Source organism: Nomascus leucogenys, unplaced genomic scaffold, assembly GCF_006542625.1.
Source record: "Nomascus leucogenys isolate Asia unplaced genomic scaffold, Asia_NLE_v1 Super-Scaffold_249, whole genome shotgun sequence".
In the NCBI taxonomy this organism is placed as follows: domain Eukaryota; kingdom Metazoa; phylum Chordata; class Mammalia; order Primates; family Hylobatidae; genus Nomascus; species Nomascus leucogenys.
This window is the reverse complement of record NW_022095768.1, coordinates 2,205,112-2,231,938: the sequence shown is the minus strand read 5'-3', so window position 1 is coordinate 2,231,938 and position 26,827 is coordinate 2,205,112. Positions and strand designations below refer to the sequence as shown.

Here is a 26,827-nt window from a genome sequence, read left to right as displayed (position 1 = left end):
GACTTTATATTGGACACAAAGCAACAGTCTGAGATAGAACCATTTGGAATCACCCAGCGTCGCTACAGATGATCCTCTATTGTACAAGTTACTCAAAGCCGACTTTGTGGTCAGAGGCAAAATTTGTTTGCTTCATTGTTTTAGATTAAGCCATTTTTTTTTTGACAAATTCATTTGCTTCTACTGCATATGTGAACCTTGTGAATATACAGTAAGTGGTAATGGGTTTTTTCCCAAGACTTAACAATATAACTGTGAGAGATATGAGGAGAGGAGGAATAAAAGGAAAGCTGTGTTTGTTCCTCGGTGTGTTTATCCATCTATTTCAGGAGGTTCTTTCAGAACTCTGAACTGGCCTGTGGCTCTTTCTGAAAAACCTATGTTCAGGAGTAAACAATCTTTTTATTAAAGCAGAATAGCTTTACTCAAGTTAATGCTTTAATCTCATTAAAGTGAAATCCATTTCTATATTGTGTATCAAGGAGCAGAAATGTGGGAAAATAAAGGCAATCCCATTCTGGGATAATTGTAACTAGTCCCATGTGGGCAGCTGTGCTTGGAATACAAACTGGGATATCTTCAGGAATGAGGCTAGGACAATGAGGAGCCTGGAAGGTGACAAAATATCAAGAGGAACTAGCAGATGTTCTTGATTCCCTTCTCCATCAACTGAAGTCACTTACTGGAACCCTTCTCTTAAAAAATGATCTACTTTCCAAAACCAGACCATTCTATTTCAATAAGAATGTGAAAGCCACGATTAGAGTCATAGTCTGGCTCACTAGTGTCTCTCTTCTTATTTTTTATTTTTTTACAGACACGGTATCACTATACTGCCCAGGCTGGAGTGCAGTGGCTATTCACAGGCATGACCATAGTGTCAAACCCGTGGGCTTGAGCAATCCTCCTGCCTCAGCCTCCCCAATAGCTGGGACCACAGGCATGGGTTATTGCACCTGGCTCCTCAGTAATGTCCCTTTAACCCAAATGTTAGGGCCACAGTATTCACCACACACACTGGGTGCTGTGTCTTGGAAGTTCTGTAACTGAGCATAAAATAAAAGAAGAAAAAAAATCCTCTTCCTCTTCTAGACCCAAAGATAAACCAGAGACACAATTTTTAATTGAGCAAAGTTTTCGTCAGGTACCCTCCCCTCTCTGTCATCAGGATCTGCCTCCCCAAGAATGAACTAACCTTATACTACATGATGCCCATCCCTTCCCACAAGGGTTCAATTCTCTATCCCAGGTCTGCCGTATTCCTGAACAATAACGTGCTGTAAAGTTATTTCTCAAAAATGAAATTCTCTATTCCTCATTCTAACTGATGCCACTGAGGCATGAGAAAGAAATTAACCAGACTGAGCAGATTTACACTAATGTGCTTGTGCTGCACTAGAAGTATTTGACTTTCTAAGAGGATTCTTATCAACCTAACTCAATCTCTAGTTGGGAGAATTTGGGGCAGCATAAGACAAGAATGAAAGAAGTGCAGACAATGTGGGGGGAAATATTTTTGAGCAATGGAAGCTGGCTAGCAGCACAGCCAGCCCACGCATGCTTAAAGTGAGAGGAGAGAGAAGAAAAGAAGGCCAGGATGGCTCAGGCCATAGGGCAGGAGGAGGAAGGGCTGTTTCCAAGTGAAAGACTATCTCTACTTCAACAAGGGTCTGCTGACATTCCACCTCTTCCATAGGGCATTTTTTACCTACTCCCAATGCCATTTTTTCTTTTTCTGAATTCCCTCATAATATAGTATATACATATAGACAGCTCTTAATTATATTGTCATCGGTTCTCTTTTCTAAAAATATGATATATTGATTCCTTCTCTGTAGGAAGCCCTTAAAAGAATGGATTGTCTTGGGAGGCCGAGGCGGGTGAATCATGAGGTCAGGAGCCTGAGACCAGCCTGGCCAACATGGTGAAACCCCATCTCTACTAAAAATACAAAAATGAGCTGGGTGTGGTGGCGGGTGCCTGTAATCCCAGCTACTCGGGAGGCTGAGGCAGGAGAATTGCTTGAACCCAGGAGGCGGAGGCTGCAGTCAGCTGAGATCGCACCACTGCATTCCAGCCCAGGTGACAGTGTGAGACTCTGTCTCAAAAAAAAAAAAACAAAACAGAATTGTCTGTGCTATTCATTTGAGCTCAATCATATCTCACTTTATATTGATCCATTTATTAAGGTATCTCTTACTCCCAATTAAGCTATCCCTCAAAGAGTAACTTTATTAAAAGTAACCCCCACCAAAGTACCCAACCCAGCACTAAGCACACTGTAAGAATTCAAGTAGTTGGCTGGGCACAGTGACTCACGCCTGTAATCCCAGCACTTTAGGAGGACAAAGTGGGCAGATCACCTGAGGTCAGGAGTTCGAGACCAGCCTGGCCAACATGGTGAAACCCTGTCTCTACTAAGAATGCAAAAATCAGCTGGGCATGGTGGCGGGCGCCTGTAATCCCAGCTACTCGGGAGGCTGAGGTAGGAGAATTGCTTGAACCCAGGAGATGGAGGTTGCAGTGAGCCGAGATCATGCCACTGCACTCCAGCCTGGGTGACAGAGCAAGACTCCGTCTCAAAAAAAAAAAAGAATTCAAGTAGTTGCTAGCTTTAATACCAGGAGATTATATGAAACACAGATAGGGTCTATAGATAATGAGGAAATTGGTTATAGATTAAAAAAAAAACAACAACTCTAGACTTAAAGTCTATTACCTGGCAATAGTGCCTAAATGTTACGAACCCTCACGGAGGCTGAGAACAGTGACATGCAGAATAAAATAATTTAGAAATCTCTTAAATATGAATAGATTTCATTTTCCAAAGAGTTTAAAACAATTTCCAGAAATTAAATAGTGAGACCTGGAGGGAATGTGATTATGAGAATGCATAAGGTGATAGTTACAGAGTGAATTGGGAATAGCAAGGGCATTTTTGGTCCACAGGGCTTGACCAGGGAATGGAGCAGAGACACAGGGGCACCCACTGAGTATCTACTATGCTTCAGCCACCACCATAGGTATTTGACACATATTTTAAATGTGCTATATTTTCACAAGAATACATCATCTTTATAGATGAAAAAACTGAGGCTCAAAGAAGCTAAGTCACTTGTCCAAAGTCACACAGGTGGTAGTAAATGAACAAAGACAAGATTAAGGTCCAGATTTCTCTATTTCCAGTGTTCTTGTACTCTCTGCTAGGTAATCTGAATTCCCTAGTTTGCGCCATTGCAAACTTTCATCCTTGCCCCCCAAACAAAATCAAAACAAACAAATTTGTCTTAGTGAGGGAGGAAGAAATGACAAGGAAGAGATGAAAATATCTAGCTCTCTAGCAGTTATGGGGTCAGGGTAGGGAGGTGAGGCCATTTGGGAAGGATTCAGGGAGAGTTAGCATTAGTTGAGTGAGAATTATATGCCAGGCACTTGCTGAACATGTGATTTCATCTCAATAACCCTAAAAGGCGATCATTTTACATATAAGGAAATGAGGCTTAGGGAAGCCTGTGTTAAGAGGAGTAAAACTGAAGCTGAGATTTGAACTTGGTCACTTAAGTCTCAGAGCCTGTGCTCTTTCCATGATTCCCTATTGGAAGCATGCTTTTGCTTCTCTTTTTCCCATAAATGCTCAAAACTAAAGTTTGGAAAACATTGTTCTATTCAAGAGATCTTGGCCAGGTTCAGTGGCTCATGCCTGTAATCTCAGAACTTTGGGAGGCCAAGGCAGGCGGATCACTTGAGCTCAGGAGTTTGAGACCAGCCTGACCAACATAGCAAAACCCCATCTCTACTAAAAATACAAAAAAAAAAAAAAAATTAGCTGGGAGTGGTGGTATGCGCCTGTAATCCCAGCCACTAGGGAGACTGAGGCATAGGAATCACTTGAACCTGGGAGGCAGAGGTTGCAGTGAGCCAAGATCGCACCACTGCACTCCAACCTGGGCAACAGAGCGAGGCCCTGTCTCAAAAAAAAGAGATCTAGCCAGTAATTACATTGTAGTTGAACTGAAAGAAGCCTGTTTCCTACAGGAAATAAAACTGCCATCTAAATCAAGGCATCTAATAAATGATAAAGGAGAGACATACAATGCATTTTTAAAATGCTGTTACCCTCTGACCCCATTTATGAATATAGTTGGCATTTTTATAGGCAATATCGGTGAGGCTCATGAACAGGTAATCTATCCAGTGGAGCTGGAGCCACTGCTGACAGTAAAGTTCTCCGATTTGGCAGTGGCTGGGCAATGACCCAAATACAATGACCCAAACCAGTTCCAGTGGCGGCACCACAAATGGGTACTAGAGAATTATCATTAAATGAGGCCACTCCTAGAGCTAGTGTCCATTTTGCTTAGCTGACTCAGACTTAGGTGAGAATGTCAACGAACAGCTCTCCACATAGAGCTAACACGGAGATCACTAAATAAACACATTTCTAGCTATATCAGATTCAACATTTTTGTCTCAAAGTTAAGCAAAAAGCCAAAGTGTATCTTTTTAATGTAAAAGTAGTTCCCCCCCCAAAAAAAAAAAAAAAAAGATTAGCCGGGCTTGGTGGTGTGCGCCTGTAGTCCCAGCTACTCAGGAGGCTGAAGTAGGAGGGTTGCCTGAGCTGGGGAAGTCAAGGCTGCAGTGAATCATGATTGCGCCACTGCACTCCAGCCTGGGTGACAGAGTGAGACCTTGTCTAAAAAAAAAGAAAAAAGAAAAGTAGATCCCATCAGAACCTGCAATGAAATGAACCAGTAGCAACTTCTAAGTGCTTGATTCCACCCACATCTGGCTCTATTTGGGAACTAAATTCAGCAGAAGTCTCCAGGGTCAAGAAATGACCCTGAATAAAAATAGTCTCGGAAATCTGTCACGGAGTAGGAAAGGAAACCAGGCGGCAGGGTGATTCACTCCAAATGGCAGCTCCAAAACCCAAATTCCCATTTTTGTCCCAATATGAAGCCAATGTACAAAACAGGCAGAGAGCAAACTGTCCTTTTCCAAAGGCCTTCAAAAGAGGTTGCCAAAGAATTTCACATGGAAGCCAAAAAGATTTAGTGTGCCATTCACCTCTCCTATAAATCTAACTAGAGCTATTTCTAACCAGAGCCCTGAACCAATGGCAGGTTTACATTTACTTGAAGACCACCCAGGGTATCTATGGGTTTTTTTCCCCTGGCAAGCAAGAGAAACCCTTTGTCCCACCAAATTTTCCAAATGACCAAACGGCCACAGAGAAAGAATACAGGGGTGGTGTGGTCAGTATGTGTGTGTCTGTTTCATGCCTTTCTTCTAATCTATAACTCACTGCCCCAACACACAGTTAAGTTCTATTGAAGTACAATATTTTGAGAAGATTGTATGCTAAAAAAAAAAAGAAATAATTCCATTGGTTGAAGAACAATCAGCCAACATTTCAGTACTCAGTTAATTCATTTTAAGATGTATTAAACACGGGGGAGGGCAAATTCTGTAGCATCATAGAAAATGCAAAAGGATTAAAGGTGGATTTGCTTCACAGCCACTCACTTGCACCTTCCCCTTCCAAAGCCTCGCATCTAATTCTGCATTCATGATTTACATTCTTTTTCTTAAAGGTGGCTGTCCCCAAGCATTATGAGGTTCAAAGCACCAGAAAACCTGGATCTACCTCTGAACAGGCTATCGGCCTTTGAGGATTCCATAGGTTGGTGAGGAAGCAACCTAAGAATATGATAAATTCTCTGTTACGAATACATGTCCATGTATCCTGAGAGCACATGAGAATGTGACATTGACCTGTTTTGGGGGATTGGGAAAGATTTCTCACATCTGGTCTTGAAGGATGAGTAAGAGTATGGCAGGCAGGGAATGAGGGCAGAGATAAGGAAAGGAGGACATTCCAGGGGGTGAAAACAGCAAGGGCCAGTGGCTCTCAGCTAGAGATAATATTGCATGTGTGTGAGCACGAACACACCCACCCACACACAACCCCCCCAGGGACTTGTGGCAATGTCTAGAGACATTTTTGGTTGTCATAAATGAAAGAGGAGTGGAGTTGTTGAAATCTAGTGAGTAGAGGCCAGAGATGCTTCTAAACATCCTACAACACACAGGACAGCCCCTACAACAAAGTCTAAAATGTCTAAAATGTCAATAGTGGCAAGGCTGAAAATCCCAGGTCTAAGCAAAGGTACAAAAGACACGCTGTGTTAGATTAAAAAAGAGGAGTTGCATGGAGCTTTGGCACGCACAGTGCTTCAGATGATTGCTTTTACGGAAGACAAAACCCAATAAGAAAAGAGAGGGTGAAAAATTAAATTTCTGAGAAGCCAAGATATAAGACTGAATAGATGCTTTATTCTCAAAACAGGAACCAGTAACAAATAAAGTTAAGAAACTGGACCTCCAGAAGCCTAACGTATATTTCATTGTCTTATAAAATGGAAAGCATTTCTTCAAGGACACCAACCGTGGCTCAAGTCCACTCCTGAGCAGTAGCCTGCATTCTTCCTTTCACGCACATGGCTAACTGAGAGTGAGGAGTGTGCGGAGTAAGGAGCACACCGAGGAGCAGATGCAAGCAGCTTGCCCTGGCAGGACTCTTACAGGGAGGGTGCAAAGCTGATGTTAATGCTGGAAGAACTCATGTATAGGAATGGCCCAAGCAAGGAGAAAAGGAACCAATGAGCTCCACATCCAAAAAGGAAGTGGCTACAGAGAAAGCAGAACATGGTAGGCCAGGGATGCTGTGGTTAGGGCTTCAAGTGGTCATTAGGGTTGCCGGCAGGAACTGCTCCTGACCATGGAAGCAGGCAGGACTCATACAGGGGTTTTACTCCTGAGCAGAGATGCTTGGAAATTGGAATGAGGAACTTACCACCACCACCTCCACCTCCACCAAAAAGGCAAAAGAAATATCCCCCAACAAGAGACTTCTGGGAGGGAAAGAAGGAGCCCTCACAATACAAGCAGGTTTTGTTATAAAGCAAGGAATATAAATTGAAGCTCCTTCTCAGATATTCAGGGTTTTGCTATAATACAAGCAGGTTTTGTTTACTTATTTATTTATTTATTTATTTTGAGATGCAGTCTTGCTCAGTCGCCCAGGCTGGAGTGCAGTGGCGCAATCTCGACTCACTGCCAGCTCCGCCTCCTGGGTTCACACCATTCTCCTGCCTCAGCCTCCTGAGTAGCTGGGACCACAGGCGCCCGCCACCATGCCTGGCTAATTTTTTTGTATCTTTAGTAGAGACAGAGTTTCACGATGTTAGCCAGGATGGTCTCGATCTCCTGACCTCGTGATCCGCCCACCTCGGCCTCCCAAAGTGCTGGGATTACAGGCGTGAGCCACCGCGCCCGGCTGCAGGTTTTGTTATAATGCAAGAAATATAAGTTGAAGCTCCTTCTCAGATATCCGAACTCGCACTAATCCACATCACTCTTTTACTTTTGCCCCATCCAGACACAGATCTAGGTCAATCTTTTTTTTTTTTTTTTTTTTTTTTTTTTTTTTTTGAGACGGAGTCTCGCTCTCACCCAGGCTGGAGTGTAATGGCGCGATCTCGGCTCACCGCAAGCTCCGCCTCCTGGGTTCACGCCATTCTCCTGCCTCAGCCTCCCGAGTAGCTGGGACTACAGGCACCCGCTACCATGCCCGGCTAATTTTTTTGTATTTTTAGTAGAGATGGGGTTTCACCATGTTAGCCAGGATGGTCTCGATCTCCGGACCTTGTGATCTGCCCACCTCGGCCTCCCAAAGTGCTGGGATTACAGGCGTGAGCCACCGCACCCGGCTGCAGGTTTTGTTATAAAGCAAGAAATATAAGTTGAAGCTCCTTCTCAGATATCCTAACTCGCACTAATCCACATCACTCTTTTACTTTTGCCCCATCCAGACACACATCTAGGTCAATTTTTAAAAGTAAAAATGGTAGGAGAAAGTTCTGTCAATTGTGGCAGTTGTCTAAAAATCAAGCTTTAGCTCCAAGAGGGAAAAAGAAGGCCAGATTAATAGCAAAACAAGAAGATAATTCTAAAAGGACAATGCCACATAAGCTTTTTTTTTTTTTTTTAAAGTAACTGAAGCATTTTTCCCTCTCTACAAAAAAATGTTGTCACGAAGGAATGTACTCTGTACCCAGCATTATGCTAGGTGCTGCTGTTGAGAAAACACAGACCCATGAAGCACCTGCAGCCTTGAGTGCTCGACTACTACACGCCTTAAAGGAAGGAAGCAGGCCTTGCAGAAAAGCCAGGTGGGAAGGGAGGACAGGACATTCCAGACTGGGGAGTAAGAGCAGGAACTGCAGCTTGGGAGGGCATGAGGTACAAGCACACAGGGGAATTTCACTCACACATCCATATCCACCAATGGACCAAACACGCTCAATTTCAGCTATATACAACCAGAAATATGTGCCCAACCACCAATATTCCAGGAGACAAAAACACTTCAACATCACAGAATAGCACCTGGATTATGCAGTGGTGGGTTTCTGGTCACCCTCTGCAAAGTGAAAGGAAAGAGAGGACTGCTTTGTCTAGGTCAGAATTTATAGTTTGAGAGGAGGGTAAGGGTGCTACCCTTTGCTGGTACTGTGTTTATGGCTACAGGGAACCAACTATTTTAATTTATAAGTAAGTCATGAACAATCACTGATCTGTACAATGAGAACCACAGCCAATTCTCAGAGTAATGAAGGACACACATATGAGATACGTACAAATACATATACATCTGTACACCTAGGATTTTGAATGATGTGGAGATTGGGTATAAAAACCTAGGCCTTAGCCAATGGCCATGTGGAGAGCTGGTGATTCCTCCCACATCTGCACAACACCAACCCCTTCCCTTCAAAACAACTGAGCTTATTCACTGTCACCCAGAGTCAGCTTTCATGCCGCCAACCCCCGCTCACGCTGCTTAATCCACCTAGAATGCTCTCCAGCCACGAGTCCACCTTTACAAATCCTACCCATCCTTTGGAACTCAGCTCAACTCCTCTCTTCCTCTATAAGGTGTTTTGTAGTCAACCTAAGGTATCTCTCTCTCTTCTGAACTTCCAGAACAATTTCTATAATTACTTGACAAATAATCACCTAAGCTTTATAAGGCTTTTATCTTCTCTTTCTTTTCCTTTCTTTCTTTTTTCTTTTATCTTTTCTTTTCTCTCCTTCCTTCCCTTCCTTCCTTCCTCTTTATCTCTCTCTCTCTGAGTGTGTGTGTGTCTCTCTCTCTGTTTTCCTTCTTCTTCTTCTTCTAAGAGACAGGGTCGTGCTCTATTATACAGGCTGGAGTACAGTGGTGTGATCATAGCTCACGGCAGCTTTGAACTCCTGGGCTCAAGCAATCCTTCTGTCTCAGCCTCCTGATGTTGTTTTCTTGAACTATTCTTTAAATCAATACAAAATTCCACCTTTCTCCATGTCTTCATCGAGATGTCACCTCTTTGAGAGGTAAGCAGCACATCTTGTAGTTCTTTGGATACTCCTAGCTTATCTCCTAGAGTACCTTGCACACAGTAGAATTAAATTGCAGCATTCGGCTGGAGGTGGTGGCTCATGCCTATAATCCTAGTGCTTTGGGAGGCCAAGATGGGAGGACTGCTTGAGGCCAGGAATTCAAGAACAGTCTGGTCAACATAGCAAGACTCCATCTCTAAAAAATATAAATATAAATATAAATATAAATAAATTGCAGCATTCTCTTCTGCACACATAGGAGTTGTTAGGCTCACCTTAGGAATCTATCTTGAAATTCAAGCTTCACACTTAAAGAGACTTAATGCTTTAAAAAAAAAAAAAAGCAGAAATTCTAAGTGCCTTCCCTCAATTTACTTTTTAAAAACCACAAGAGTTTTAATTCTATTACAGAGGAGTAGTCCTACTAACTAATGTAGCCCTGTTAGACTCTATGCCTTCAATTTCAAATTCTGAAAATTCTGCAAAAGCTCTGGCTAAGGTCATGTATTTGCTGGAGGTGAAAGACGGAGGTTAAAATGAAAGGCTTCATATTCAACTATTACTACAGGGTCTTGTATACAGTATGTACATAATAAATGTACCAATGTCTGAAAAACTGAAATGATTATAAGCTGAGAGTGACAAAATTATAAAGGCATTTCTCAAAGCACACAACTTATTTCCTGGGGGACAGGGGAGTAGAATCTCTTAAATAATTTAAAACAACCTTAATCTATGAAATTCCTATTAACTTACCCCTTTATCTATTTTATGTGCCTTGGGAAAACCTAAAACAGTTTTACTAATACGGATTTGCCAGGCACTAATCTTTGAAGTGTGTATACACATATTATTAATAATTCATTTAACCCTCAGGACAACCCCAATCCTACAGACAAGAAAACTGAGGCACAGAGGTTAAGTAACTTGCTCAAAGATCACAGCAAGAATGTAGTAGAACTAGAATTTGAATCTCAACAACCTGACTCTTAATCACTATGACTATGATAATGGGTATTGGTTATAGCTGATGTAGAGGTATATCATTTTGATTAATATTTGGGGTGATTTCTATAAAAGTTGTGCATCCAAACCTTGATCAGAAATGTAACATCCTATCATTATGCTGGTATGTAATAAATCTGATTGACCCCTGTCAATTGGATTGACAGAGGTAGTTAATACTGAAACTAGGGTTAAGCACCGAAGCCTAGATTATGACTTTCACTTTATAAGTTTAAGGAATGATGTTTAGCTATAAACCTTAGAAAAAATGGAGCCAAAGCTTGCAGGGAAACACACATGCACACCAAAACTCAGCTATTTTGAAACTCCACTTACTGTAACGTTTAAGTCAAACTACTTTAAAACTGTTTACATATTACTCTATCAAGGGAGAAATAATCGCATGTAAAGGGCTTTCTAAAACAAATCCACATCTTGGAAGCCCATTTTGGGGCGCTGAGTTGTGACTACGTTCTCAAGGATGTCAATAACACAAGGGCTCCATCCACTAACTCCTTGAAAAAAAACCAAAACCATGAACGTCTTGTCAAATTCAGACAGTTTATCTTGGCACTGGCAAGTACAGCAGTCTCTTCGAAGTCTGGAAACGTGTCTAATTACGTTTAGAGAGTAACTAAAAAAATAGCCAGTGTCCCGGAACAGACAGCTCAGGGATCACTCCATAGCATCCTGAATGACAGCATGGAACTACGCCAGGAGGAAAAACAACAACAACAACAAAAAAAAAAAGGGCGAAGAAAAAAAGAAAAGAAGCAAGTGTAAAGCCGGGATGAGACGCCAGCCTCTCTCCAAAATAACCCTCCAGTCCTCCTATGGCCTTCGGGGCCACCGCAACTCTCGTTCAAGTTATTTCCCTTCAATTTCCATGAGGTCACCGGCCCGCCCACATCCCTCACCTGGCGCGGAGAAGCGCGCCCTCCAGCGCGGCACACCCCCTGCACCTAAACCCCGGACAGCGCCCAGGGCTCCCCTCTCAGGGAAGCGCGGCCCTTGAGCTCGACACGCCCCCCGCACCCCAAAGCGGCCGCACCCCAGGGGCGTCCGCCCTCGGGAAAGCGCAGCCGCGGAGCTCGGCAGACCCCCGGACACCACAGGCCGGCCGCGCCTCCATCCCTAGAGCTTGGGCGCCCCCGACACCCCGGATCCGGCCGCGCCCCGAGGCGCCCCCTCTCGGGAAAGCGCAGCCTCGCGCCCCTGCGCGCGGCCGCTCCGCCCTCACCTGAGCCTGAGGTTGGCCATGAACTCGGGCATGGAGACGGTGTCCATCAGCACGAAGTCTGCCTTGCCGAATTCCAGGCTCTCCTGCTCCGCCATGGCGCCGGCGCGGGGGCTCAGGTGGGCGCGCTCGGGCCGCCGGGGCCGCTCTGGGGTCCCGCGATGAGCTCGGGAGGGGCGGGGGCGAGGCCGCGCCGCGAGGCTACGGGGAGGGGGCGCGCACGCCGCTCGGCGGGTCCGGGCCGGATGGAGGCCGCCCCGCTGCTCCTCGGCGCCTTCTCGGCCGGCGCGACTCCGAACGGGACGCACCCGACAGTTTCCGCTCCTCCCGCCGCGGCTGCCGAGCGCTGTAGGGGCCGGGACACCGAGACGGAGACGGCGGCGGCTGGTCCCGCCTCCAGCCTGGGGCTCGCCCCGGCTCCGCCCCGCCCGGGCCTCCCGGCTCCGCCCCTCCCGGCCCACTGAGGAACCCGCCCCAGCCGCGGCCCTGGCCGCCGCCTCTTCACCTGGGCGGCGCGCACGCGCGGGTGGGCGGCGGGGACGCGCGCTGGGCCGGGCGGCGGCAGCTGGGTGGCAGCGCCCCCTGGGGACAGGCGCTGGGATCTCAGGCGGCCAAGAGGATGGCCGCCTGCCGCCCACACTTGGTAGCTGCCAAAAAAGTTAGAGAAGTAGTTCGTGGAGCTTTTCGCGAGGACAATTCATTATGATTCTGTCACCCTGCTCCAAAACCCACTCCCGCCTCTCTACTCACACCCTGCCCATTCTCGAAGTGGTGGTTCAAGCACAGACTGAGAGGTAATAATAATGGCTAACATTTTGGGGGCAGAGCTGTTCTCAGCGCCTTAGAGAACTTTTAAGAAACTTGCCATACGACTAGGAAGTGGAGCAGCTGCGGTTTCACCCAGGTCATTTGATTTAGGAGCCGCAGCGTTCAACCATGTCCGACTACCTCCATTCTCCAGTGGCCCATTTTCTCTTCCACTCATCCGAGCATGTCATCAGACATTACCTTATATGATTATTAAGTTTTTAATACATCTTTGTATCATCTCTCCAGGATTATTGCAGATGTCTTGAGCATGGGACCATTCTTTTTGCATCCACCAAATAACTATTGTATTACCTTGCATATATAAATATGAAATCCATACTGATTCAATGGAATGAAGTGAGTTGTAAGTAGTCTCCAATTTATTGATACATTGGTTGAGCTTGGAAAATTCTTTTTGAACTCAGAATATATTTTCCCAAAGAAAATATACTACAAATGACTTTCTTTCTTTCTTTTTTTTTTTTTCTCTCTTTCTAGAGGCAAATTATCCCTCTGTCACCCAGGCTGGAGTGCAATGGTGCAATCACAGCTCACTGCAACCTCAAACTCTGGGCTCAAGCAATCCTCCAGCCTCAGCCTCTTGAGCAGCTGGGACTACAGGTGTATGACACCATGCCCAGCTATTTTTTTTAAATAAATGACTTTCTAAGGTATCTACATTTATTCAGTCCTGTGTTTCTGTTAGGACATCTTCTATTACAAAATCTACTAGGAAATCTAGAGGCCTCCAAGGATCTGGCTGGGCTTCAACTCTGGCTGAGTTTGAGATGAGTAAACCAGACTGAAGGACCTTGCCAAAGGCCTGCTTCAGCTGCCAGCCACCCACACTTGCTAAGAGAAAGGGAAGTGGAAGTGGCTTTGTCACCTCCTGAGGGACTGCCTCTGCCATCAGAAAACCACCCCAACCCCAGGCACCAGCAGAGCTGGGCTGCATCTGACTACCGTTAGCAGCTGTCCTTCAGAAGGAGGAGATCCACCTGTCTCGACATCAGTGTCCTCATTTGTAGAATAAAAGCTCTGGAATAAGTTAGGACTGTCCTATGGTTGAGTCCTTTGTGGAGGTGTTGGTCAGTGGCTAAGTAGGTTATTGCATAGGGTATGGCTGTATTCCTAATGTTTGTATTGGCATGTTTTAACATAAGCAGAACTGAACTTCAAAAAGGAAAGAAAGAAATCTCAAACTGTGTGCACTTTGGAGCATCCAGGGACCACACCCCAAAAGCTTTTGGTAAATTATATATGTGTGTTCCCTGAGCCCTGTGGGTGTTAAAAATTAGGGCAAAATCCCAGGTACCAGGAAAAGAAACATCAAGGCTTGCAGATGATGAGAGAGTTGGAGAAATTGTACAGTGGTTAGGAGCTATGGTGGGATACAATGTGGTTTCCAAATGGCCAAAGTAAGAGATCCTCATTTTAATCAACATCTTATATAGGAACCCAACATATAAAACACATATACAACATATGCAAAGGGTATTTTATTAATTTCTTGTATAAGTCCACATTAGTATAAAATTAGGCATTGATACTCTCGTGATGAACCCAAATCTGTTCAATGGGGCTCACTATTAGCCTCAGGATTCCAGTTTCCTTTTGTATGTTGTTTTCATTGTACTGTGTCAAGCAAATTCTTGTTTGTATAACTAAGCAGTAATTTGTTACCCATACAACTTTACATTCAGCATTTCTAGACCAATGTGCAGTTACAACCTTATTAATCAATGACACACTTGAGCAAAGTTCAGGTATATGCACAGCCGGCAGGAGAGACTGAATACTCAGGTCTGCATTCAGTCAAGGTAACCTAGGGCAGACTATCTCATTATGAATGTTCTTTGTGATAAAATTTGAATAGAAACATATTTGGAGATGCATGTTTTTGTTACAGTTTAAAATATACAAAAAATAAAACAAATAAAAGTTTATATCCCCAATCATGAGACACACAGACACCATGAGCCTCCTGATATGGTCTCCTGAAAAAGACATGGATCATTTACCTGCTAAAAGTACATAAATGGAATCTAATCATGAAGAAGCATCAAACAAACTCACATTAAGGGGCATCCTACAAAACAGTTGACCTGTATTCTTCAAAAATATCAATGGTGTGAAAGACAAAGAGGCTGAGGCACATCACTATTAAAGGCAATATGTGATTCTGGACTGGATCTCCAACCAGAAAAATGTAAAGGACATTATTGGGATAATTGGTGAAATTCAAATATAGACGCGATGTTAGATAGTAGGATAGTATCAATGCTAGTTTTTCTGAACTTGATCATTTTACTGGGATTCTGCAAGATAATGTCCTTGTTTCCAGCAGGTATCTGCTAAAGTATTTAGGAGTAAAATGATGTCTCGAACTGTTTGGCAAGAATAATAAAAATAATAATAAGGAGATGAGGATGTGGAAGGAGGGCATGGATATATATTGGCAGACATATAAATGATTAAAGCAAATGATGCAAAATACTAACAAGTGGTAAAATTGTTAAAAATATAAAGGACTTTTGAGGGGATTTTCTTTTGTACTATCCTCACAACTTTTCTGTAACTTTGAAATTAGTTTGAAATTTATTCATTTATTTTGAGACGGAGTCTTGCTCTGTCGCCCAGGCTGGAGTGCAGTGACGCGATCTCAGCTCACTGCAACCTCCGCCTCCCAGGTTCAAGCGAGTCTCCTGCCTCAGCCTCCCGAGTAGCTGGGACTACAGGTGCACGCCACCATGCCCGGCTAATTTTTGTATTTTTAGTAGAAACGGAGTTTCACCATGTTGGTCAGGCTGGTCTCAAGCTCCTGACCTCGTGATCTGCCCACCTCAGCCTCCCAAAGTGCTGGGATTACAGGTGTGAGCCACCACACTCGGCCTGAAATTTAAACTTAAAAATTAAATAGCAATCTAAAACTGTGCTAAATAAAAATTTTTAATTTAAAAATATTAAATAACACTTAGAAATCAAAGTCACATCAGAATTTTGCAAACCTTCCAGAACTGAAGAACCAGCAGATATTTTTGAAAACCCTGGTCCAGGGTACCTCTTAGCTCTGTTTGGCATAGATGTGCTAGGAGATTATAAACACTGAACAGGTAATTCTAAAAACAAAAATAATTAGATGTCAAATATATCCATATGCCCCTGAGAAGGTGCATCCCGTTCTCTGCCTGAAGTTCTCCCTGCCACCCCACCCCTCACTCCTCTGACCTAGCTAACTTCCACTCGTCCCTCCGCTCTCAGTCTCAACATCACTTCCTCCAAGAAGGCTTCCATAATCTCCTAAGTCAGAATTGGCTGTTCCTCCTCTGTGCCTCCTACAGCATCCTGGAAGTGCTGCCCCCATTACAGCACTAAATGCCCTTGAGCCTACTGTCTATCTCTCTCACTCGTTTGTAAGGGCCATGAGGGCTGGAAGCTGTCTTTTCTGGTTTTTGATGTAAATGTAATTCTGGCACCTCCTAGCATAGTGCTAAGAGATGAAGTGCTTAATAAACTGTTGCTTGATAAATGAATATGGAATGGTCTGTGAACCTATGGGTCATAAAATGTGAGACTGTAAATCCACCCCCCTTGGTAGTTTTCTGCATTGCAAATTAGTCATTGTACAACATTAACCTCAGTCTCAACTCCTGCCCCGGAAGCAGATCTCAGGGCTGTGTTTATTTCTCCCCTGGGGCCAGGCCTGCACACTGTGTGTTCACACTGAACAAAAGCTGCTATTCCAAAAACCCTTCTGTAGTTACCAGCCACTGCAGAGGGTCTACCCTTGATGATCCACGAAAATCAACCCTGATTTTTCCACCACAAATGTTTATTCCCATTCAACTTTCCCAGAATGTTTCTGGGCTGCCCTGCCCTCCCTGCCTTTACCAGGGGCTTTGCATCCACGGAAGACAACTCTTTCAGCATGAGTCTGGCAAGACAGAAATAGGACGGCTAGGAAAACAACAACAACAACAACAACAATAGTCACACAGCATATTCAAAGGGCATTTTATACATTTATATTATAATCCCAAATTATAACAGAGCAGAAGTAGAAAGGCAAACATATGTTGCAAAATAACTTCATTATGTACTTACAGCCATATAGAAATGATTTGGAACTCTGCCTCAGAAAATATCCAAAACATACCTCCTCCTCTTTACTGCATGAGCCTGGATTTGAACTAAGAATGATACATCAGAAGTAACATATGTACTTTTTATGGTTTCTGAAGCCTAAAAATTCTTTAAGTATAAAGAGACCTGACAGTTGCCTCTCTGATGTCATTAATGACTTTTACCCACCTGTAGAGTCCCCTCTCTCCCCTAACCCCCAACCTGACACTCTAGACATCTGACAGGACAAAGGAAAGGGAGTTTTCATGGCAGGGATCACTAGCCTAAACCATCCTGAAAGTCCAAAAAGTGATTTTTAAAGTTCATCTCACCTCTAACTCTGAAAGACAGAAGACTAGCAAGCCAATTGCTAATGACTTGGCTTTGAGTTCTAGAGACTTCTTTTCTCGATTGTTCTTGTGGTCCAGCTGTGCTTACCTGTGATGGTGTTGAGTTGGGGACAGGAGTGACTGTGATACCACAGACAGAGCTCCTTTTAACTAATCAAGCTAAGCACAGAGGGAGTTGGGAGATGTCAGCTGAAGAGGGGAGGAGATAGAGGAGGAAGAGAAGGAAGGAGCTGGTACTACAAGGGTGTCAGCAGCAAGAGGAGAGTAGCAAGGCACTGCTTCTCAATTTTAGGTTTCATCATCCTTTAATAAAAACGTGTGGACTTCCGGCCAGGCACAGTGGCTCATGCCTGTAATCCCAGCACTTTGGGAGGCTGAGGCAGATGGATCATGAGGTCAGGAGTTCAACAGCAGCCTGGCCAACATAGTGAAACCCCGTTTCTACTAAAAATACAAAAATTAGCTGGGCATGGTGGCACACACCTGTAGTCCCAGTTACTTGGGAGGCTGAGGCAGGAGAATTGCTTGAACCCGGGAGGCGGAGGTTGCAGTGAGCTGAAATCGTGCCACTGCACTCCAGCCTGGGCAACAGAGCAAGGCTCTGTCTCAAAACAAAACCAAACAAAATTAACTCCTGGACTTTTTCTCTTGAGACAAATATATTAAGCACATACACAGAACAGTTTGCACACAGGCCGCCAATTCAGCTCCACCCCTGGAAGTAACCTCTCTTCTACGGGCCCCAAGTTAAGGACTTCTGAGCTAAGGGAAAGATCACACCACAATTCCTGATTATTATGGAATGGAGAAGAATTATAGCAAGCCATCACTGTCAGTATCCTGTGAGTCACCAGACAGGGACTGTCCCAATAACTCATCCCCCTGTGTGGGCAGACAAGCCACAGATGTAAGGCCACAGGAAAGATAGAATCAGAGGGTGGAGGCGGACAACCTGGAACTGCCTCCAGAATTATTCCTGCTTGCCATGACGTAGTTTCTGACTATAAACATTTAAAAGGAATGCATCTTCTTTAGGAATTACAGAAGTGTTTATCACGCTGGGTTGGAGTTGGCTGTTCAGGCGTATCCCTAAACTCTCTAGGACAGGGGCTGTGCCTAACTCATCCTTATATCTACAACCCCTCAAGCTGTGCCTGGTACCCAACAGGTATTTCTTGAGTGTAGTAGGTGAATTAATTAGCAAGTTAATTAGTAAATGGATGTGTGTAGATGTATTGTTCCATTTTAAGGGCCATATGGTCTTTCCTTAAGCCCCAAACCAGATAATCACTAAATCTCAAGCTATTCTGCCATTTAAAGCAGTCCTAGAGCTAGAAAGTTTGAGAGTGTGATAGGAATCCATGAGAGGGAAAACAAAAAGACATATCACAATCTATTCATGGATTGATGGTGTCTTAAGGCAGGATGTCTCAAGCTTTAAAGTGCAGAAGAATCACTTAGGGGGCTGGGTGCCGTGGCTCACGCCTGTAATCCCAGCACTTTGGGAGGCCGAGGCGGGCGGATCACAAGGTCAAGAGATTGAGACCATCCTGGCCAACGTGGTGAAACTCCGTCTCTACTAAAAATACAAAAATTAGCTGGGCATGGTGGCGGGTGCCTGTAGTCCCAGCTACTTGGGAGGCTGAGGCAAGAGAATCGCTTGAACCCTGGAGGCAGAGGTTGCAGCGAGCCGAGATCGTGCCACTCCATTCCAGCCTGGTGACAGAGCAAGACTCCGTCTCAAAAAAAAAAAAAAAGAAAAAGAAAAATCACTTAGAGATCTTGTCAAAATGCAGAATTTGATTTAGTAGGTCTGGGTCCTGAAATTCTGCTTTTCTAATAAGCTCCCAAGTGATGCTGCTGGTTCTGAGACCACACTTTAGGTAGCAAGATTCTAAGGAATAGAATGTTGTTACTTGAACGTCATGTTTAAGTACGATGATATCTGTAAAGGAGGATATGTTTGGTCGTATCAAACATCCTCCTTTACAGACGGACAAACCGAGTCCCAGGAAGAGTGGCTGACTAACTAGATCAAAGTGAGGCAGTGGTAGAGCTGAGACCAGAACTCAAAATATGTGGTTTGGGCCGTGTAATGGGTAGTTTCCACTATCCAGCATGGACATTCAATTAAGAGATTGCGCCGGGAGGCTGGGGCAGGAGAATTGCTTGAACCCAGGAGGCGGAGGTTCCTGGGTGAGCCAAGATTGGGCCACTGCACTCCACCCTGGGTGACAGAGTGACACTCTGTCTCGACAACAAAAAATAAATAAAATAAAAAAATTTAAAAAGAGAGAGAGAGAGATTGCACTTGGTGAGACGAAGTTCAGGAGGTAAGATAAGGAGAAGTGAGGGAGAGCAACACCCTAGATCTTCTCTGGGTACCTCCAGAACTTCTGTTCCTTTCCCATTTGTAAATATTGGGATGATGTCTTCCTTTTCTCTGTCCCCTTTTTCTCCTAAAAGCTTAGAGTAGAGATTAAAGAGGAGATATTGTTGGGATTGGAAGAAAACCGTTCCAATTCCAAGTACTTTGCTACTTTGTCAGGTGGAGGGAAGAAATGAATTGGAATGGTTTTCTTCCAAACCCAACAATATCTAGTAACTAGTACAAGATATGATAATAATAACTAGTACTAGATACAACTACTAGTACAATATCTAATAATAATAACTAGTACTAGATACAACTACTAGTACAATATCTAATACCTAGTACTAGTTAGTACTAGTTTCATCTAGCATTCATATTGGGTCAGTATCTGCAGAATTGACATTCCAGAAAGAGTGCAACATCGTATTTGATAGATAATCTGCTCCCCCAAACTGCTTTCCTCCTGCCTTTTACCCAGAGTTTCTCAGTTTCTCAACTGGTAAGCTACAGCAGTATCCATCTCCTAGGGTTAAGATCCTGAAATAAAATGCACAGCATGACCCTCTGACTTTTTCCAACCAACTGGATTAATCCTTCAGAATATCTAGAGGTATAAATAATGTGAGCCATGCTTATATCCAAATCTGACAACCTGAACCCTGAAGAAATTACACAGGAGAAAAGTTTCAATCTAGGAGATCCCAGAGGTCATGTAACCCAATATCTCATCCAATGCCTGAATCCCCTCTGTAATATGCCACAATGTCTGCGCCTACCTGGGACATTTGCCTCATTAGGCCTTCCTCATGCTGAGAAGATATATCTACATAAAAACAGCTCATTCATCTGTAATCCCAGCACTTTGGGAGGCGGAGGTGGATGGATCACGAGGTCAGGAGTTCGAGACCCGCCTGACCAACATGGTGAGACCCCCGTCTCTGCTAAAAATACAAAAATTAGCCGGGCATGGTGGTGCATGCCTGTAATCCCAGCTACTCAGGAGGCTGAGGCAGGAGAATCACTTGAACCCGGGAGGCAGAGGTTGCAGTGAGCCAAGATTGCACCACTGCACTCCAGCCTGGGCGACAGAGCGAGAGACTATCTCAAAACAAAACAAACAAACAAACAGCTCACTCACTCTTAGTCCTGAACCACTGCCCAGACTCTCTGCATGCCCGGTATGCCAACCAGCTCCCAACTGTCCCATCTTCTTGTTCCTCATTATCCCTATTTATGAGCTTGATTTGTCCTTTGGAGCTGATATGCCACCAAGGTAGGACCAGCTTGAAGTGAATTGTAATCGAGTTGGGGGGCCAAGGTCAGGGCCAGGTAGGAAGGAGCCTCCTAGTTTTCTCAAGTTGACCTGTCTTTAGAGTTTCTGTCCATAAAGTTCCAACTCTTATTTCACGGATCTTTTTGAGGTCCAGCGTCCCAATGTCTCAGTCTGACTTTGCTTATCTCCTCACAATGTCACTTTCTCTTAGTGTTTTCACCCTTTCCAAGTCTCTAACTAGCTCTCCTGAACTGAATAGGATTCTGTTGAGAGTAGCATCCTCCCCATACTCAGGAGGCAGTGGTGGCACAGTGGTACCCAAACTTTAGGTACCTGCACCAGAGGCTTAGAGATCTGAACTTTAATAAGCAGCCCAGGAGATTCTGCTGCAGATGGGCAGGGGGCCAACCAAACTTGGAGAAATATTGAGGGGAATTTTGGTATCATACACTGGAGTTCAAGTCCTAGGTCTGTATGACCTTGAACAAATTAGCTCATCTGCGTAAGCCTCAGTTTCCTCACCTTTAATAAAGATGAGAAAAACCCACCCCCAAGTGTGAAGTGAGGTGACATCTATAAAGTGCTTCATGTAATTTAAGGCGGGCAGTAAGCACTCAGTAAATACAAGCTAGCATTGCTATTAGTGCAATTGCTTCTTTTATCTTCAGAATAGGGAATTATTAGAAGCAGATAAGTTGTAGCATGTCCTTTTTAGCAGACTGAGATTTCTAATTGATGCCTGTGAGCCTCTGATCACCCTGTGATTTTCCTCTATGTGAGTTTTATGATTCCTGTTGATTTATTACCATTTACATGTATAGCCCTGGGCCCTGCACTTAGTAAGGGATCAAAACTTCCTCTGCGTGTGTGTGTGTGTGTGTGTGTGTGTTTAAAATAAGAGACAGAGTCTGGCTCTGTCAGACTGGAGTGCAGTGGTGCGATCACAGCTCACTGCAGCCTCAAACTCCTGGGCTCAAACAACTCTCCTACCTTAGCCTCCTGAGTAGCTAGGACTATATAGGACTACAGGCACATGCCACCATGCTTGGCTTATTTATTTATTTTTTTAAATTTTTTGTAGAGACAGGATCTCCTATGTTGCTCAGGCTGGTCTCAAACTGTTGGGCTCAACCAATCCTCCTGCCTTGGCCTCCCAAAATGCTGGGATTAGAGGCATAAGCCACGGCACCTGGCCCTTCCTGAATATATTTGAATGAGTGAATGCCCTCTGTGCTACACCCTCACTGCAACATCACATTCTTCTTCCCATTCCCCGAATGCTCTCCAACCTCCTCCTGACAGAAAGCCCTGGTTTACGTCCCTCCTTGCACAACTCTTCCCATTTCCCCGTTCCGTGTGAAGAGTGCCATCCCATGGAGCCTTGATTGTTACCTGCCGATTTTTATTTACTTATTTGCATTAAAACTTCTGATTCACTCTGTGTTAAAGTGTGACTTGAATTTGTTTAAAATAATGAGAAAAAACAACAAAAACAAACAAAAAACAACAAAAACAAAACAAAACGAAAAACCTTCTGATTCACTCTATCATACATGCTCTGTGTATATATGGCATTTTATTTTATTTTATTTTATTTTATTTATTTTGTTTTGAGAGAGTCTCACTCTGTTGCCCAGGCTGGAGTGCAGTGGTGTGATCCTGGCTCACTGCAACCTCCACCTCCCAGGTTCAAGCAATTCTCCTGCCTCAGCCTCCCGAGTAGCTGGGATTACAGGTGTCCGCCACCACACCAGACGAATTTTTGTATTTTTAGTAGAGACAGCAGGGTTTCACCATGTTGGCCAGGCTGATATTGAACTCCTGACCTCAAGTGATCCACCCGCCTTGGCCTCCCAAAGTGTTGGGATTACAGGCATGAGCCACCACACCCAGCCATATATGGCATTTTAAAATAGAGAGTTAAAAGATGAGACTGGTGACTTGAGAGTAAGAGTCGGGGGTGGGGTGGGGGCATGGTTTTGACAACCAGGCAACAAGCAACTACCTTTTCCTTTCATACTTGTTCCTTTCCAGTACATAGAGGTATTCTGTTTAGTTTTTGTTGTCGTTGTTGTTAACTCAGGTACTATTCAGATGTTTTTTCAGGGTTTTAAATTCAGGACTTTGCAGAGTATCAAAGAAATAATTCAGAAGAATTCAATCTACACTGTAGGTAAGTTACATTTGAAATTCTCCAGCAATGAATTGATACATGTAGCAATTATGTAGAGCACATGCGTAACTACAAACATTGTAGGGCTCTGGTGTTCAGTTTTGGAAGGAGATAGAATGCGAGTTAGAAAGCAAAGGCTCCAAGGCTGGCTCTGCCACTCAGACGCTGTATATGACCCTGTGCAAGTCACTTAAGCCCTCTGAACCTCAGTGTCCTTCTCTGTTAAGTGGAGTAATGCTAATATCTTACCTCACAGCACTGCTCTGATAATTAACTGGGATAAGGAATGTTAGTGTGGCGTCTGGGACATAGTTAGGGCTCCTAAGTTGACAGCGCTATTATTATCTGCCAGTCCTTTTCACCAAGGCTTGATGCAACTTATAACCAGTGGTAGGGGAAAGAGTGTCCGTTCTGATCTGGTTCTTCTCTCCTTTGACACCCCGGTTCTCTGGTGTCCTCTTATCTGTTCGTTCGTGTCAGGCTGGTCACTTCCTTTTAGCTGAGCTGATATACTAATTGCAGGAAGTTCATGGCCTATCTACAATTTCTCAAAGTTGAGTCTTGTAGATACAGTGACTTCCTGGCATTCTTGTTCACACTGTCACCCGAGTTCCTAACTGCTGTTGCATAACCAGGTATGTGCTTGCCTTTCAGAGGATGCATTTTTCTCCTGATGCAAATACAAATACAAGGCATAAGTGCAATGTCTGTGAATAGATGCCTCCTCCACTCCAACCCAAATCTTGTGTAGTTGTTTCAGGAAGCTTTCATAGATCAATAAATTCCATATCTGGTTGGTCATTAGATTCACCTGGCATGCTTTAGCAAAATCTGTCTTCCAGGTTTCAGTCCCAGTCTTTTGAATATAAATCCTAGTGGCTAAGAATCATGTAATAAAAACACCTTGAGTTAGGTACAATAAAAGAATAACTTCTGAAACGACTGTGGCCATTGCATCAAAGTAGCCTCTCTCGTTTAGGGTCTACACCTAATCTTTTTTTTTTTTTTTGAAACAGAGTCTTACTCTGTCACCCGGAATGGAGTGCAGGAGTGTAGTGGCATGATCACGGCTCACTGCAGCCTCCATCTCCTGGGCTCAGGTGATCCTCCCACCTCAGCCTCCCAAGTAGCTGGGACCACAGGCATGTACCACCATGCCCGACAATTTTTTTCTTTTTTTGTAGAGACAGGGTTTCACCATGTTGCCCAGGCTGGTCTCGAACTCCTGGGGTCAAGTGATCCTCCCACCTCGGCCTCCCAAAGTGCTGGGATTACAGGTGTGAGCCACTGTGCCGGCCTACACCTGTTATCTATTAAGGATTCTGAGAGCCTTCATCTTCTGCAGGTGTGATCACTAATTTAATTAGGAAAGCATACTTCAAGCCCTCCCTATAAAACCTTTCTGGAGCACACACTTGCCTATAGCCAGTGCTCTGAGCTAGTGGCCTAAGGATTGAGCTTTCAACATATATTTCATTTGCTTAAATGACCTAAGATTCCCTAAGAACAAGACTGAGCTTTATTTCCCAGTCAAAAAGAAGTATGAGTGGGCCAACTCAGCCACTGAGAAGAAGAGGAGGTGGAGAAAGAAGAGGAGGAAGGAAGCCTATTTTAGTTACATGGAGAAAATCCTAAAGCAAGTGAGTTGGTGCACTCTTTGTAGCAGCTTAGAATGGCCAAGAGAGGTATCATGTTAGCGGCCCTGGGTATCATCTTGACTTCAACTTACTGTGATACAGGAGTCCTTCACACATTGTGTTCCTGAAAAGTTAAGTGCCAACAGCTTTTCTAAATTGGATCTGCTAATGGCGGCTGTCTTCTCTCGCTTTGTTTTCTTTCTGTTGGCAGCAACTCTGAATACCTGAGTTCTTAATGAATGTCTCTCTCGCTCTCCTATCTGTTGACAGGCAATCTGTAAATCTGTAAACTGATTATTTTTTCTTTTTTTTGAGATGGGGTCTTGCTCTGTCACCCAGACTAGAGTGCATTGTTGCAGTCATAGCTCACTGCAGCCTCCAACTCCTGGGCTCAAATGATTCTACCATCTCAACCTCCCAAGTAGATGAGACTATAAGCCCACGCCACCATGCCTAGCTAATTTGTTTGTTTGTTTTAGTGGGTTTTTATTTTTTTTAGATAGGGTCTCACTACGTTTCCCAGGCTGGTCTTGAACTCCTGGGCTCAAGCAATCCTCCTATGTTGGCCTCCCAAAGTGTTGGAATTATAGACATGAGCCACTGCGCCTGGCCTAAACTGATTCTTAAACGCCCTCTCCTTTTCTTGTACAGCGGATATTTGCCACCTAGTCTGTTCTGTAACTTTGAAGAGTGGCATAGATCGGTTTTCGTCAAATAATGCTCTGTATTTCTAATATTACTTAGGAGGGGTAGGCACCCTTGTTCCTTCTTCCTGCCCACCCAACTTCACCCCGTGGCATAAAAAATTGGTAGAAAACAATTAGGAAAATCTTCCCCCTCAAAAGCTGGGGAGATTCAAAAGATGTAAGGAGGTTTTATGAAATCTTGACTGAATTTTACGCCTTCATGACAAGGAAGTAAGTTTGAGCGTTCACGTGTGTCATACCACAGCTCCCATATTCCGGTAATATCATCTAGAATCTGTTGCTTATCTTGGGAAAAGAAGGAGAAAATGAGATTAAGGGAAGATGGGAGAGGAGAGAAGGTGCATGATATGTAGTGAGGATATATAGAACAGAGCTTCTCAACCATAGCCCCGTTGACATGTTGGGGCTGCTTAACTCTTTATTGTGGGGTTCTGTGCATTGTAGGATGTTAAGCAGCCTCTGTGGCCTCTATCTGCTAGATGCCGGTTGCACCCTCCCTCCCAGCTGTGACAACCAAAAATGTTCAGGCATTGCTGAATGTCCCCTGGAGGGCAAGATTACCCCCAGTGCAGAACCCCTGCTCTAGAGCCTGTAGGGCTGGTAGGACCCTCTATGGGAGTACTTGCATTAAATAGTCCTTCGTGCATTCCCTGGACATTCCCCTCTAATTAGTCTTTCTTTGGCTTGTTCTTAACTGTGTGGGCCTGGCAGGCCACCTTGTACCTCCCAAGGCTTGGGTCTGTGGCTGGAGTCACTGTCTCAGGGCACCGTAAGGATAAAACAAGATACTGGTTGGATAAATGTATTGAGTGTCTAAGTGGTCTAAGTGCAAAGCCTTGTCTGCTGTGGGAACTCAGATGAAAATGATGCAGCTTTTATTGTAAAGGGACTCACAATCCTGCGGTGGGAGAGAGTGTTGAGGAGGAAGTATTTCTCAATTATTAGAACCAGGAAAAACTTTTTGAATCTCACCTCAAGTCTCCCTCTCTCCTCCCTCTCCCTCTCATCCCCTATCTCCCCCTTCTTCCCTCCCTCTCCTCTCTCTCTCTATCACACACACACACACACACACACACACACACACAGCAACAAGAAGCTGAGAGCAGTGTGAAAATATGACTTGCTCAATATGTCTCATGTCCAAGCGGAGCTAGGATTAGAGTGTTGGGTAAATGATTCTCAGAACAGCTTATTTTTACTACTCTGGCTGTCTCTCTAACATTAAACAAGGACACTAATGACATGTAGCAACGTGTGATACAGGGCCTGACAGCAGAGAGTGCCAACGTCCTCAGCGGGAGGAGGAACTTAGTAAGTATGTGTGGAACACAGATAAGGGAGCTGGCACTTGGGGAGGAGCCTTACAGGACGGATAGGATCTGAAGAGTGCAGCCGAGTGTCAGCATGGTAGGTAGAAGTGACAGATGAACAGTGGGGTGGAGGCTGGAAAACACAGGGACACATCCGAGGAAGACCAAGTTTTCCAGCCTGGCTGAAGACCACAGAGAAGTAATAGGAAGAAAGAGAGGCTGAAGATTGAGAAATGTTAAAGTAAAATGCTTACTTAATGTGAAATATAAAGTGGGAAAGCACATTCTGAACTGTTTTCCATCTTCAGACGGTGTTGGACGTTAACTCCACTTCTGTTAGGAAAAACCAAGTCACAAAAGTTGAAGTGACTGGAATTAGTCTGTG

General features: G+C 44.2%; 1 protein-coding gene across 1 annotated transcript in view; it reads right to left on the bottom strand.

Annotated features, from left to right (window-relative positions):
* Positions 1-12,083, bottom strand: part of MYO1D (myosin ID) — a 377,286-nt gene extending 365,203 nt beyond the window's left edge. Inside the window, exon 1 of the mRNA XM_003279378.4 lies at positions 11,690-12,083. Coding sequence (XP_003279426.3) covers positions 11,690-11,784 — 95 coding nt within the window. The 5' untranslated portion in view covers positions 11,785-12,083. The remainder of the gene's footprint in view (positions 1-11,689) is intronic.
* Between the last annotated feature and the right edge of the window lie 14,744 nt (positions 12,084-26,827).